Below are 13,455 nucleotides of genomic sequence, written 5' to 3'. Positions count from 1 at the left end.
ACTAGAGTATGACATAAGTATAAGCTGCAGGGGATCCTTAATGTTTCCTCTCTGGAATTTCTGGGATGGTTAGTAGCTCTGATCAGATGACTTAGTGACAGACCCTCTTTCTAAAGCCATTTTACTATATTGTAGGACTGCATAATCATAATTAGCGAACGTGCATTTATTACCTGTATTGCTTCCTACATGTGCAAGTGAGATGTAATCAGTCACAGATCATCAAAAGAGGTCACATGAATCTGCACAATGAGGAGAATACACCCCATGTCACCCTGCCTTGATTCTGGGAATAGTGCATTATGCCAACCAGTAAGTTTCAGCACCCCTCTGGTGGCTTACACCACTGAAATAATACAGGATCTTGTAAATGCCTAATAATTACTATTAGTCATCCGAACATGGGAAGTCATGGAGAATATGAGGCCCATATAGAGGCCCCCCCCACCCCCCCTAAAATATACCAAAAAAATATTAATTCACTAAATGGCAAAAAAACACTCCAAAATATAACAAGAAGGTTTTGATAAAAATCAGGATGAAAGGTGAAGAATCGAGAGTAAAGGGGCACAGCAAGGGGCAGCAGCAATCATGAGTATATGCATATACTATATCAGTAGACATTGCAATAGCAGTACAAAATCTCATGTATAACTGCGAAGGGGCCTGTGCATAGATGGAGATCAAGGCATGGAACACAGTACTGATCACACACACAGCAGCCATGAAAATGCTAAAACCTTGTGCGCTGCATGTCAACCATATTATTGCCTACCCATTACTCTATGTGCCAGGAGGTGGGCCCACAACCCCTGGACACATTTTGCAGTGCCTTCCTTGGGGTGGTTCTTACTCTAATGTGTGTAAATGTGTAAGGAGCCTGTCCACATTTAGTGCAAGGTATGTTTTAAAACCACAAAACATGTATTTAATGATGACACCTGGCCAAGCTGTAGCCCCTAATGGTCGGGTGTAGTACAATTATGCTTACAGTCGCTCTTTAGAATTACTATTATAAAGCGTAGCACATCGTACCTTTCTGTAGTTTTCACATGTGCTCAGTTCGCAGATTCAAAGATAATATCGTAATGTTAACAAGCCATTTTACCAGATACCCCTCATTCAGAAAAATAATGGTAAGATACTTTTGGCGTTGAGTTTTAATGGATTATTCTCAAAACCGTTAGTTATATCCTCCCCTTATAACTTACTGGGGGTCCGACACCTGGGATGGCCTGGTTCCAGAGACCTTTTCTTGGTATCACTGGGGGTAGCAATGGTTGGACCCCCAACGATCAGTAAGCTATACCCTTTTTTATTTTTTTATGTTTTATAACTCAAATATTAGCACTGCATGCCATCTTCGCAGGTCTGTAAAGGCTATGGATACTTTTGGGGGCCTGTAGATTTGGTTTGTATGTACTGTTTTCTTCTTCATCTTCTATGTGTCACATGGCAAGCTGCAGAATGCCTTGCGCTAGCAAATCGGTGTCTTCCTCCCCGATCTCTTCTTTCCTAAATGGTTTCATAGGCTGATTTATGATACAGATCAAAACTGAGCTTTGCTTTGCACATAAATCTGTTTACAGAACCGTCCAGGAGAGGAGAGTTAAGGTACAGACCGGAGTTGTCATCGTCTAATGGATCTACTCATGGCATTCTGCAGCTTGCTACTATGTATTGTGCTGTATAGAAGCTGCAAAAGCCAAACTGATAGAAATTTTTATTCCAAACTGTAGCAATTTTTAATAAAAAATGTATGCATTTTAGTAAAAGAAAAATGCAGAAAATTCCCCCCAAAAGTCTCATTACCTTTAATAACTATTTTCACTGCTCTGACTTATTCCACTCTCTTCTGTCTTTAGAATAGACGTTTCGTTTAATCTTAATCTGTTTCTTCCCTTTCCTGTCAAAACTAACAACTCTCACTTTCCAAACTTTCTCCTCCTGCCTTCTTCATCTTTGGGTTTGGTTGGTTTGGTTGAACTTTGTGGAACAGACGAAGGCCATTAAGTTATAGAACTTCATTCAGTGAAAAGCTCTTCCAGAGGACAAGAGCCGCGGGGCGGGTTTCAAGGTATCTAATGTTTACACATTTACCATACTAGAGGTGATTTTAAGTGTTGAACACAATATTGTTCCATTTTACTTCACCTTCATTTAAATTGGTGATCTTACGAAGACAAACTCTGCAAATATATGTGCAATTAGGGTATTTGGTCATAATAAAGGATGGTTACCTGGGTGGACAGGTCATTGTCAGGATGGTCCATGATATGTGTTAAAAAGGAGAGCCACTGTGTAGGAAAAGCTCTTGTTCTGGTGTATTTAAAGGGGTGGTCCACTACTCGGCCAATTCCTTCTTAATTACAATATTCCCCCACCTAAAAGAAAAAACAGTCTTCAGCTTCGGCACCGTTCCAGTGATGGCAGCTCCAGGACTCGTGTGACATTCTGTCAGCTGCCGTTAATGATGCACTTTACTTTTACTGCATTTGGATGAAACTGACATCTGAAAGACATGAAAAGTGCTGCTCTCTGACTTCTTCCAAATGTCTGCTTCATCCGAAGGAAGTGAGAGAGGCTGCTAATTGGCCGCAGGGCTACATGACATATGTCTGGTGAGCCCCAGGGGACTCTGTGCCAACGTCGCTGAAATGGCATTGGAGATATAGGGAAAATACTGGCAGGCACCTCCCAGCAAAAAGCTGGTTGCCCCAGGCCTCTATTTCCAAATGGGTGTTCTCTTATAACTAACACCTTTTATTGCATGCAGTCTTAGGCTAGTTTCACACTAGAGTATGGAGGAGCTGAGGAGGGCTGCGGACTTCCTCCATGAAGCTCCGCCCACTGCCACGCCTCTTCCGTTCAGCTCCGCCTCTGTCGGCATGCGGCCTGCGTACCCTATCTTTAGCATTGGGTACACAGGCCGTGTCGATGTATGCGCATGCCTCCACGTGTCGTTTTGACGGTGCGGCGACCTGCGCCGAACGCAACATGTTGAATTTTGTTGCTCTCGCCGCACCGTCAAAACGACGAATGAGGAGGCAGGAATATTGCTTCATGATTGCATAGCGTCTTGCCTTACTGCCAGGGCTGTGGAGTCGGTAAGCCAAACCACCTGCTCAGAATCCTCAATTTCCTGGCTCCACAACTCCGACTCCAGAGCGCTGGTCACTACTGAGCACGTACATAGAGTGCAGCACAGGTTCATGTCCACTACGCCTCCACAGCACTTGTCACTACTGAGCATGTACATAAAGTGCAGCACAGATTCATCTCCTCTACGACTCCACAGCACTGGTCACTACTGAGCATGTACATAAAGTGCAGCACAGATTCATCTCCTCTACGACTCCACAGCACTGGTCACTACTGAGCATGTACATAAAGTGCAGCACAGATTCATCTCCTCTACGACTCCACAGCACTGGTCACTACTGAGCATGTACATAAATGTACATAAAGTGCCGCACAGATTTATCTCATCTAACAGCAGAGGTCCTTAGATCAGGCACGGAACAGACATTTATAGGACATTTTATAGCTTTCCCAAATTAAAGACTTACAGCACATTCTGCATTGTACTACTGTACCCAATTTATCATATATTTTAGTAGTCAGAGTTGGTCCATTCATACCAACTGCAACTCCACAGCCCTGTTTACCTCATCTTAGATGGAGGTGAAGACATGATGGAACCATCCACTGGTATTGGAGGACACAGAATGCGCCAAAAAAACATTCCCCTCACAATCATTCCCCATCCTCCAGCCTGAACCCCTAATACATGATGCTTGTGCCAAATTGTGACCCCCCCCCCCCCCCGATGGTTCACCTAGCCAAGCAATGTTTTGGTACTACTCAGTGGTTCAGTTATTGCACTCACTGCCTCTGTCTCCCATAGATGGCCATGGCGCTGTGGCCACCTGTTGTTAATGCCCATCTTTGCAGTTTGCCTCATTGGAATTATTGACGTCCCATTCTGACCCCTCTTGTAGCTAAATAGTTTACACCCACAGAGGCCCTTTTTCCAGTCACCCATGACTGCACAATGAGAGAGGGGATCCGCCCTTCCAGGACAGGAAACCTTCAAGATAGAGGCTGTGTGCCCACTAGGGTGACCACAAAAAAATCGATGTCAGAATTTTGTCCGTCTGGACCCCACAAAACGATTCCCCTTTCCAGATATTGAGATAGCCAAAATTTGAGCTCGATCAAACGACGTTAACCCGTGCCGCTCGTCGCTCAAAGTTTGAAAAAATCCAAATTGAGGTATTTTAAGATTTAGGTATTTTGCATAGTCTGTTAGACTATAAAGAATGTAACAACAACATTGCAGAAATAGCCCTGACCACATTTTCGAACCATTTGTGGTATTTGATTGCAGAGTTGGTGGGATTATCGTTTTTTGATCCCACCATTACAGACAATGAAAAGTTGTTAATGGCTAATAAATTGCTCAGTAGCACAGATGAACCATCAGAGCACGCTAACCTACATGAGTTGATAATTTTACATAGATATCTAATCTATTCTAGAGCTTTTGTTAAAGTAGTTTTTGAAACGTCAGAATATAATGCTCGGCATTTGCTTACAACTTGCAGGACATATTGCTTTTGTTCTTCATCTTTTGTCAGAAGGTCGTTAAAGTCGGTTACTTCCTACCTCTTTTAATTTTTCTTTCCTAACTTTTGGATTTACAACCCTAGCGTGCTCTGATGCGCCGCCAAACGCATGCTGCGCACGGCCTGCGCCCCCAGTGATAAAGATAGGGGACGCAGGGCGCATGCAGCGTCATGCGCCGGTAGGCGGAGCTACCGGCGGAGGCGTGGCAGGGGCGGGGCTTAGCGGCGGCCGTGCGCAGTGTGAAACTAGCCTTAGCGGAAAAAAACGCAGCATGTTCATTAATTTTGCGGGAGTGCGTGCGTTTCCACATACAAACAATTGTATTGCAAAGACGCTTAGGAAAATGCATGCTAAAATGCTTAACAAAAGCGTCAACAACACTTACAAAAGCGCTTCATAAAACGCATGCGTTTTCCCGGGAAGAGGGTGTGCATTTCCGCTCAGGAATGTTCTGCTTCAAAAAAGCAACGTGGGCACATAGCCAAAAAGGGTGGCTCCTCTCTCTGCATCAGTTGGTTTCCTGTCTTTGATGGGGAATCCTTGAGATGAACTCTCGTTGTGCCATCACAGAAGAAGGAAGAGGATGCCTGGGACAGACTGGGTTTGGCACACAAGGGTCTGCTGTGTCTGTCACCAGGTACCAGTAGTGCCTCGGAGGCAGCATTGAGGCTCTCCTCTTTGAGCGAAGCATGGGGAGGCAATTTTGTCCGGCCACGTGGCCCGGATGCACATTGGTGCCCGGGTGAAACCAAAGATTGCCGATGCCAAGGACAGATGAGGTTTAACAGGCAGAGTGGTCTGCTACATCTGTAGCCTGGTCCTGGTAGCGCCTCGGAGGCAGCAGACAAGCTATCCTCCTTGAGGGAGTGTGGGGGAAAGCACTGGCGGAAAGCCCACAGCCCTAAGCACATGGGTGCAGGGTGAAGTTAAAGCGCATGCCCCTTCCCCCCCGTGACTCCTTCAGAAGCGGCAATCTGTTGGATAGTGACGGAGGGAAGGATTTCATTTACCTTCCCTCGGGATCTTCGGCAAAGCAGCCTGAAGGCAAAGCAGCAGTCAGCGGGACACAGCCATGAAGACCCCGGCCGCCGAACCAGACCACAAGTACAACTCCGCCAAGAGTTAGCGCCACATGTCACCCGCCGTGCACTTGTTGCTGCACAACGTTGTACTGATGGCCGGCGGTATGTGCGTGGGGATGGAGCTCTTCCGCGCCCGGGCACCGGGAGTAGGCCTCGGAGCATGCGCAGTCCAGCCTAGACGCTGGAGGAATGCGGGTACCGGAAGCACGGGCCAAGCAGCCGTTGGCATCAACCTGGAATAAAAAATTGTGCCAGGATTGCACCGAACGCACTATTTCTGAAGAAGCCCCTAATTTTTCGGCAGGCCCAAAATCTTTAATCCAGTCAGAAGTGCGTAGATCGGTTAGCATGATACAAACCCTGGCAGCCAGTGGTAGTAGAGGAAAGGATAGATCCAATCCATCCCCTTCATCACATGCTTAGTCCGCGGCCTCGGAGCAGGACTACTCTGATCTGTCAGCGTTATCCTTTAGTAGCTCAGAAGAAGAGTTCGGTTTCCCAGCAGAGGCAACAGAGAAACTGATAAAAGATGTACGGTTGACTGTGGGGCTGGTAGACAAAAAAGCTAAGAAATCAACACAGGATCTAATATTTGGAGGTCTTCAAAAGAGAAAACGTAGATGCTTTCCAGTGAATGAGCAATTGCAGTGCCTCATTAGAAGGGAGTGGGAGAAGCCGGACGGAAGGGCACAGGGGATGGGGCCCCACTTAAGAGGAAATACCACTTTGATGAGGAGGCGTCCTACTCCTCGGATAAAGCGCCAAAATTGGACGTTGCAGTCTCTAAAAGTTCAAGGAGATTTTCTCTCCCATTCAAAGATCTGGGATCACTGAAGGAGCCACTAGATAGAAAGACGGACGGTTTCCTTAAGGCAGCCTGGGAGTCCTCGGCTGGGGCTCTAAGTCTGGCTATCACGGCTATGTGCGTAGCTAGATCCTTGAAGGTCTGGCTAGATAACCTTGAGGAAAAGCTGGAACAAGGGGTGCCAAGAGAAGCAATACTTTCTCCTTCGCCTCATTGGGGGACACAGGTACTGTGGGTCATGTGGTGGCGTAAAACCGCTCCCCAGCCGAGGAGGCTGGCGTTGGTTGTGACAACCAGCCAATGGTCTGGGGGAAAGGGCTTGCCTTGGAGAAGCGAGGTACTGGTTGTCCAACACCCGAGTGCCTGTCTGCCATAATACCTGTGTCCCCCAATGAGCATCTCTGAGAAAAGGATTTTACGGTGAGTTTATCACAAAAATCCATGTTTCTCCTTCGCGTCATTGGGGGACACAGGTACTGTGGAAGACAGGAAGGATCTGGAGAAAATTCCTATCTCTTTCGGGGCCAGTTCCATTAACATCCATATTAGAATTCCTTCAGAAAGGTCGGGAACTCGGCCTAGAAGTTAGTACCCTTAAAGTTCAGGTTATAGCACTTATATAACTGCGACCTGGCGAATAATAGGTGGGTGGCCAGGTTCATTAAAGCATGTACTAGATCCAGCTCAGCTCCATCTCCTGGGCCCACTCCATGGGATCTAAATCTGGTATTGTCACAATTGACAGAGTCCCTTCGAGCCACTAGACTTGGCCTCCGAGAAGGTAGTTACATTTAAAAGCGGCTTTGTTAGTAGCACTTACTTCAGCCTGAAGAATAGGGAATTTACAGGTTTTATCAGCAGACCCTCTCTACACTCAGGTCATGGAGGATAGGGTGGTGTTGAGATTAGACCCGGATTTCCTTCCCAAAATGGTGACGAAATTCCATAGAACTCAGGAAATAGTCCTACCATCTTTCTGCCCTAACCCAACCAATCAGAAAGAAGAAAAACTACATTTCCTAGATGATAGGAGGTGCCTCTTACAATATTTAGAGATGATGGGACTTTGGAGGAAGCAGAGAGCCCTATTTTTGTCCTTGGAAGGGTCTTAAAGTATCCAAACGGACCATAACTAGGTGGGTGACAGCAGCCATGAAGCTAGCATATGTTAGTGCAGGCAGGGCTATTCAAGGTCTTAAAGGCCCATTTCATGAGAGCCATGGCAGCGTCCTGTGCGGAAAGAGCAGATGCCTCCATCGACCAGATATGTAAATCGGCCACATGGTCCTCTCCTTCTACTTTCTTTAAGCACTACAGGTTAGACCTCTCTGCCTGCTCTGACCTCAGATTCGGGTGAAGGGTTCTGTAAGCGGTGATCCCTCCCTAGGAACATAGATCTCTGAAATTCTCTTGTTGTGCCGTCATGGGTGACTGAAAAACACGGGTATTACTTACCTGGTGATGTGTTTTTTCGTAACCCATGATGGCACCCTTAAATTCCCTACCTACTTTATCTCGTTTGTTCGGTGAATCTTAGTTGTTAGTCACTTCCTTTAAAAGTGTATAGTAAAAATTTAAATATTTAGTTGTGCAAGTTACCGTATGTTGAGTTTACACTATTCGGCGGAGTTCCCCTCATGCTCTGGAAAACAACTGATGCAGAGAGAGGAGACGCCCTTTTTATCTTGAAGGCTTCCTGTCCTGGAAGGGCGGATCCCCTCTCTCGTTTTGTCGTCATGGGTTATGAAAAAATACTTTACCAGGTACGTAATACCCATGTTTTTTTCCAGCCCCTGCGTTCTCCGTGCACTCGTGGATCCCAACCAGATTATCAGCGTGGAAATAATGCTTGCGCTTGCAGCTACTGTAGCACACATGACCCGTGTCCCGTCTGATCACTCATTTTTCCCAATCTGTCATGTTTCATACTAAAACTGATTCACAAACACTCGTTCTTTCCATTGTTATGTTGATCTCCGGGATCATGTGTCCTACTTTCCATTCAGGAAAATTTCACTAGTGGAAAGGTCAAGTGTCTCTAAAAAAAAAAAAAGTGACCACTCTGGTATGAGTCACTATTAAATTTTTTTTTTCCTATTCAAATCTGCTGTTTTCAACTTCAGAGCGGCCAGAGGTAAGCGGTGAATGGAGCCAGAACCGCACTAATCCATAGGAGAAATGCAGATCCGGTGCTATTCATTTCTGTAGGCTATGTGCACACGCTGCGGATCCGTACAGTTTCTGCTGCGTTGTACAGTACCATTGTTTTCAATGGTGAAACCAAAAACGCTGTGCACATGCTGCGGATTTTTCCGCGGGTTACTATCCGCAGCATGTCAATTCTTTGTGCGGAATCTGCTGCGGTTTCACACCTTATCATTATGAGGTGTGAAACCGCAGGACTTTTGACCAGCGGATTTACCTGCGATTTTTACAAATCCGCGGGGACAAATCCGCCGCTCTCAAAAGTATGTGTGCACATAGCCGTAGGCACTGAGCGGCAGTTTACAAAGCCATGCTGCTTGGCTCCATTTTTCGCTTGCATCTGGCCGTCACCAGAGATAAATGGGCGTCAGACCCCACCAATCTCATAGTGATGGCCTGAGCCTTGGGCAACACATTTAAAGATCCTGGAACTTATGAATTTGGTTGTTGGGTGAGTTGTGGACTGTCTTTATTACATTGCAGCTATACATATACGGTAACCCTTTTCTTCTCACTTTTTGGAAAAATATCAGGAATATCATTAGGGTACGTTGCACACGGTGCGGATTGTCCTGCGGATTTTGCTAAATCCGCAGGTAAAATGACCTGCGTTTTACCTGCAATTTAGTGCAGATTTCTTGCAGATTTTATGCGGATCACACCTGCCTTTTTACACCTGCAGATTCCTATAATGGAGTAGGTGTAAAACGCTGCGGAATCCGCACAAAGAATTGACATGCTGTGGAAATGAACCTGCAGTGTTTATGCTGCGGATTTTTCCGCAGCATATGCACAGCGTTTTTCAATTTACATAGGATAGAATGGTACTGTACATCGCAGGAGAATCTGCTGCGGATCCACAGGGCCAAATCCGCTGCAGATCCGCAACGTGTGCACACACCCTTAGGCTACATTCACATTGCCTCCTCCATGGTTCATATTTTTGCCACAATCGTAGCAGTGCCACATCATTTTGCTGCAGTTTTTAAAAATTGATGGGATCTGATGCATTTCTACCATGATCGCTGCAAAAAAAAAACAAAAAACACTGCAGCTGCAATGTATGAATGCAGCCTAAATAAGAAAAATAATTATCCTGTTGATTCCAGTATTCACCGGCAGGTGGCAGTATTGTGCCATGTGAAGCTTTGTTTTCTCGTGTTGCTGCCCTCCATGTGGCAGGCTGTGTAAGGCTGGGGTGGACATATCACTGGTGCAACCTGTACAGTTTCTCAGTGGCCCATGAGGTAAGGAGGGGCCACTGCCACCTCCAAAGCAGGAGGAACTGTGCATTATGCTGAGTTATTGGACTGCAAAGCGCCCATATATTATTCCTCTTCTGTCTGTGTCTGCCAGTGGTGTAAGGTACACAGTATACCTGAAAGTATAGTATAATCGTTCACTGCTATTATGGCTTCTAATGCTGATTTGTTAAATTGTATTGACTGTAACATATGTCCTATCAGTGGAAAAATACAGATAATTGCCGGCTATTTTGCATTATAAATCTGCTTCAGCTAATTGTGCAACGGTTTATGATTTTTTTTTTTATCTTGTCTTTAGGTAAGCTGACTTTACCAGATGTATAAATTTTCCCCTCTGTTTCTATATTTTCAGTTGTTCTTCAGGGGATCACTCCCAGTTGTCTCCATGTAATTGGCAGGTAAAACCTTTTAGTTTCTAATACACTTCTTAGAATAACACTGGTCTGAGTGTGATCCGATCTGATGGTCGCCCTCAGATCTGCACCTGACATACCAGTCATTTTTTTTTTTTTTATTATTATTATTTTTGTAGGACGGGGAGAAGGACAGAATTAATGAGCAAGGATGGCCATCCACAGAGTGCGCAGTGTGGCAAGCAGAGGAGAGGCGGCGATCCAAACAGACCAGGAGAGAGTACTTCAAGGTAACCGGACATACGGCTCATCAGGATTTATACAAGAATGTCTATCAGGAATGTTGTGGTCTTGATTTCTGGTTTTATACACATAGATTTCTAAGCATTCACAAGAATCCTACAGAGGATGAGACTGGTGTGAGTCCGGCTTGATATAAATAATAATAACTTTATTTCTATAGCACCAACATATTCCGCAGCACTTTACATTATAGAGGGGACTTGTACAGACAATAGACATTACAGCATAACAATAATCACAGTTCAAAGTAGATACCAAGAGGAATGAGGACCCTGCTTGCAAGCTTACAATCTATACTTACATTTCACCGTGTTTGTACAGCCTGTGATTTTCGGTCCAGCAGCGACTCTACAGACCCAAACAGCAGTGTTATTTGTGCTTATAAGGCCATTACAGAAATCTTTACACTGACTGTGTGAAATGCAAAAGTGTGAATCCAGACATATACACCCACACTTGTTCCTCTTCTGTTATATTCGTCCTAAATAGTGATGATCAAGTATACTTGTTAATCGGGTTTGCCCGAGCATTCTCGAGTGGTCTCCGAGTATTTTGGCATGCTCGGAGATTTAGTTTGTGTTGCGCAGCTGCATGATTTGTGTCTGCTGGACAGCCTGAATACATGTGGGGATTGCCTGCCTGTTAGGAATTCCACACATGTATTCAGGTTGTCTAGCAGCCGCAAAAGATGCAGCTTAGGCGACTAAAACTAAATCTCCAAGCACGCCAAAATATGAGTTCACCAGAGCTTGCTCGGGAAAATCCGAGCAACGAGTATATTCGCTCACCACTAGTCCTAAATAAGCTCCCTATTCCATGCTCGACGTTGTTTTTCGGATATCGTTTTACAAACTTAAATCATTGTGATTGGCTAACAGACTTGGATCTGTTTACTGGCGGATGAGACAGATTTTAATTAGATTAATAAGACTGTTACGATTTTGATTGACACAAATCTGACAGCTGTACGTTTAGCGATATGTAAAACGTTCAGATTCCATGAAAGAATTGTGTTCAATAAACCGTGTCACTAGGTGACAGTGAGGAGACTCGCAAAGTTTTATCATTGCTACAGAGTTGACAGGAAATCCAGTCTGCACAGCCACATATTGGTGATCGTACTGTCAGTAAAGCCAAGAAAATCTAATAATGATGACTCACATGGTGTTATTCTAACTAGGAATAACGTTTCCATTGGTCATCAGCCGGGGAATTGTCCTGGATTGTCTCCTCTAAACCTTCCCAACGTCTCGATTCATCTCCTAATAACACGTTCTATTGAAATTCATCCCAATGCGCCTCAGTTTAAGGAGCTAGAAAGATGTTGTATGATCCTGGAGAAATGGAGGTAATACATTTATTTGGCACATAACAATGTTAAAGGGGTTGTCCAGGCTTGGTACTCAAGTCAATGTGACTGCAGACGTGTGAATCATCACACAGCGTGCACAGTGCGCGCTGTCAGGATTCTCCAGTGTTGGAGGCGGGTGGTCATGTGCGATTTGCATACTTGCAGCTAGACCTGTATGGCTTCCTTCAGCTCACCCGTATTGAGCAATTTCTTGCATGTCTAGTTGGCACATGACCGAATATGCAAATCGCATACTTGTGGCTACGCACCCACCCGCTGCCGACACCGAAAAATCCAGACAGCGGGCACTGTGAGGTTACAAAAGTTTGCAGTCATACCCACAAGCCTAGGTAAACCCTTAAAGGTAATGTTTCTATAAAATACATTTAAAATATGGAACATACAAAATCCACACACACACATTTTTGGGAGAAAAACATAAAATTTAATGGGCATAGACATCAGACAATGTTTTTATTGAGGAATAAAAAATCATCCTCTTGTCCCTTTTTAGAATGGGACATGTGAATAGAAAATGCTGAATTTTTCACAAAATATCTCTAAGTTTATGTAGCTGATAAAAGCTACGTCTGTGACCTTTGCACAATATTTATAATTTTGTCATTTATTTATTTTTTTCCACAGTACAAATCTTCTCGAAAGTGTTCAACCGGAAATGACGATGAGGTGAAACACCCAGGATGGTCTTTTTTTCCCCCCCCCCTCATAATCTGCCTGTTATGATTTTCGCACTAGAACAACATGAAATGCATGTGCTCGATCACCCAATCCATTACTTCTTTTATACTTGCTTTCCCTTTTAATACACAGACATTTCTCTATAGTGTTTTCAAAGGTTATCGCTAGTACATGCAGTCGCTTCCTGCACGGTGGGGGTTTGCGTGTCAGGTTCCAAATCTAACTTCAGATTTAAAGAGAGTGTCTGGTCTAAAATGAAAAGCTTGCAGTCACTTCAGCAAACGCACTGTGTGATGCAAGGATTTGCTGGTTTTTGAGTCGGGAACAACAGTCGGAAAACATATGTGATATACTTGCTCCTGGGTAGAATCGGTCTAGTGGGCACTTCCTCTCTCCATACGAGCAAGGCTGTGCCCACTAGACGGCTTCTGCCCAGGAGTATGCATATTGCATTTATAACCGGCGTTCCCTGCTCAAAAACCAGTGACTCCTTACAGCGCACAGTGCGTGCGCTGGGGGGATTCAAAAGTCTGCAGTCACACAGTGACTGCAGACTTTTTCATTTTTTGACCAGACAACCCCTTTAAGGAGGCCTTTTAAGTGGTCTCAAAGTGAAAGTACAACCATTTCTTTAAATTGTCTGTAAAACAGTTTTTAAAGGGAACCTGTGACCTCTGAAAACGCTATCTACCTGCAGATATAGGGTTACTCTGCATGTAGAAAATGGAAGATCTCCTAGCAATCACCACCCAATAGTTCAGAC

General features: G+C 44.8%; 1 protein-coding gene across 3 annotated transcripts in view; it reads left to right on the top strand.

Annotated features, from left to right (window-relative positions):
* Positions 1 to 13,455, top strand: part of LRCH2 (leucine rich repeats and calponin homology domain containing 2) — a 140,374-nt gene that overhangs the window by 81,829 nt on the left and 45,090 nt on the right. For 2 of the 3 annotated variants that reach the window (XM_073543457.1, XM_073543456.1), the window contains exons 12-15: positions 2,000 to 2,077; positions 10,339 to 10,384; positions 10,519 to 10,629; positions 12,639 to 12,680. In XM_073543457.1, the coding sequence (XP_073399558.1) occupies positions 2,000 to 2,077; positions 10,339 to 10,384; positions 10,519 to 10,629; positions 12,639 to 12,680 (277 nt within the window). The remainder of the gene's footprint in view (positions 1 to 1,999; positions 2,078 to 10,338; positions 10,385 to 10,518; positions 10,630 to 12,638; positions 12,681 to 13,455) is intronic. The other variant, XM_073543458.1, reaches the window with a different exon arrangement.

This window comes from Dendrobates tinctorius, unplaced genomic scaffold, assembly GCF_039654945.1.
Source record: "Dendrobates tinctorius isolate UK_male_01 unplaced genomic scaffold, ASM3965494v1 ptg000133l, whole genome shotgun sequence".
NCBI classification, from domain to species: Eukaryota; Metazoa; Chordata; class Amphibia; order Anura; family Dendrobatidae; genus Dendrobates; species Dendrobates tinctorius.
The sequence above is the reverse complement of the archived record's forward strand: the minus strand, read 5'-3'. Positions and strand labels throughout refer to the sequence as shown.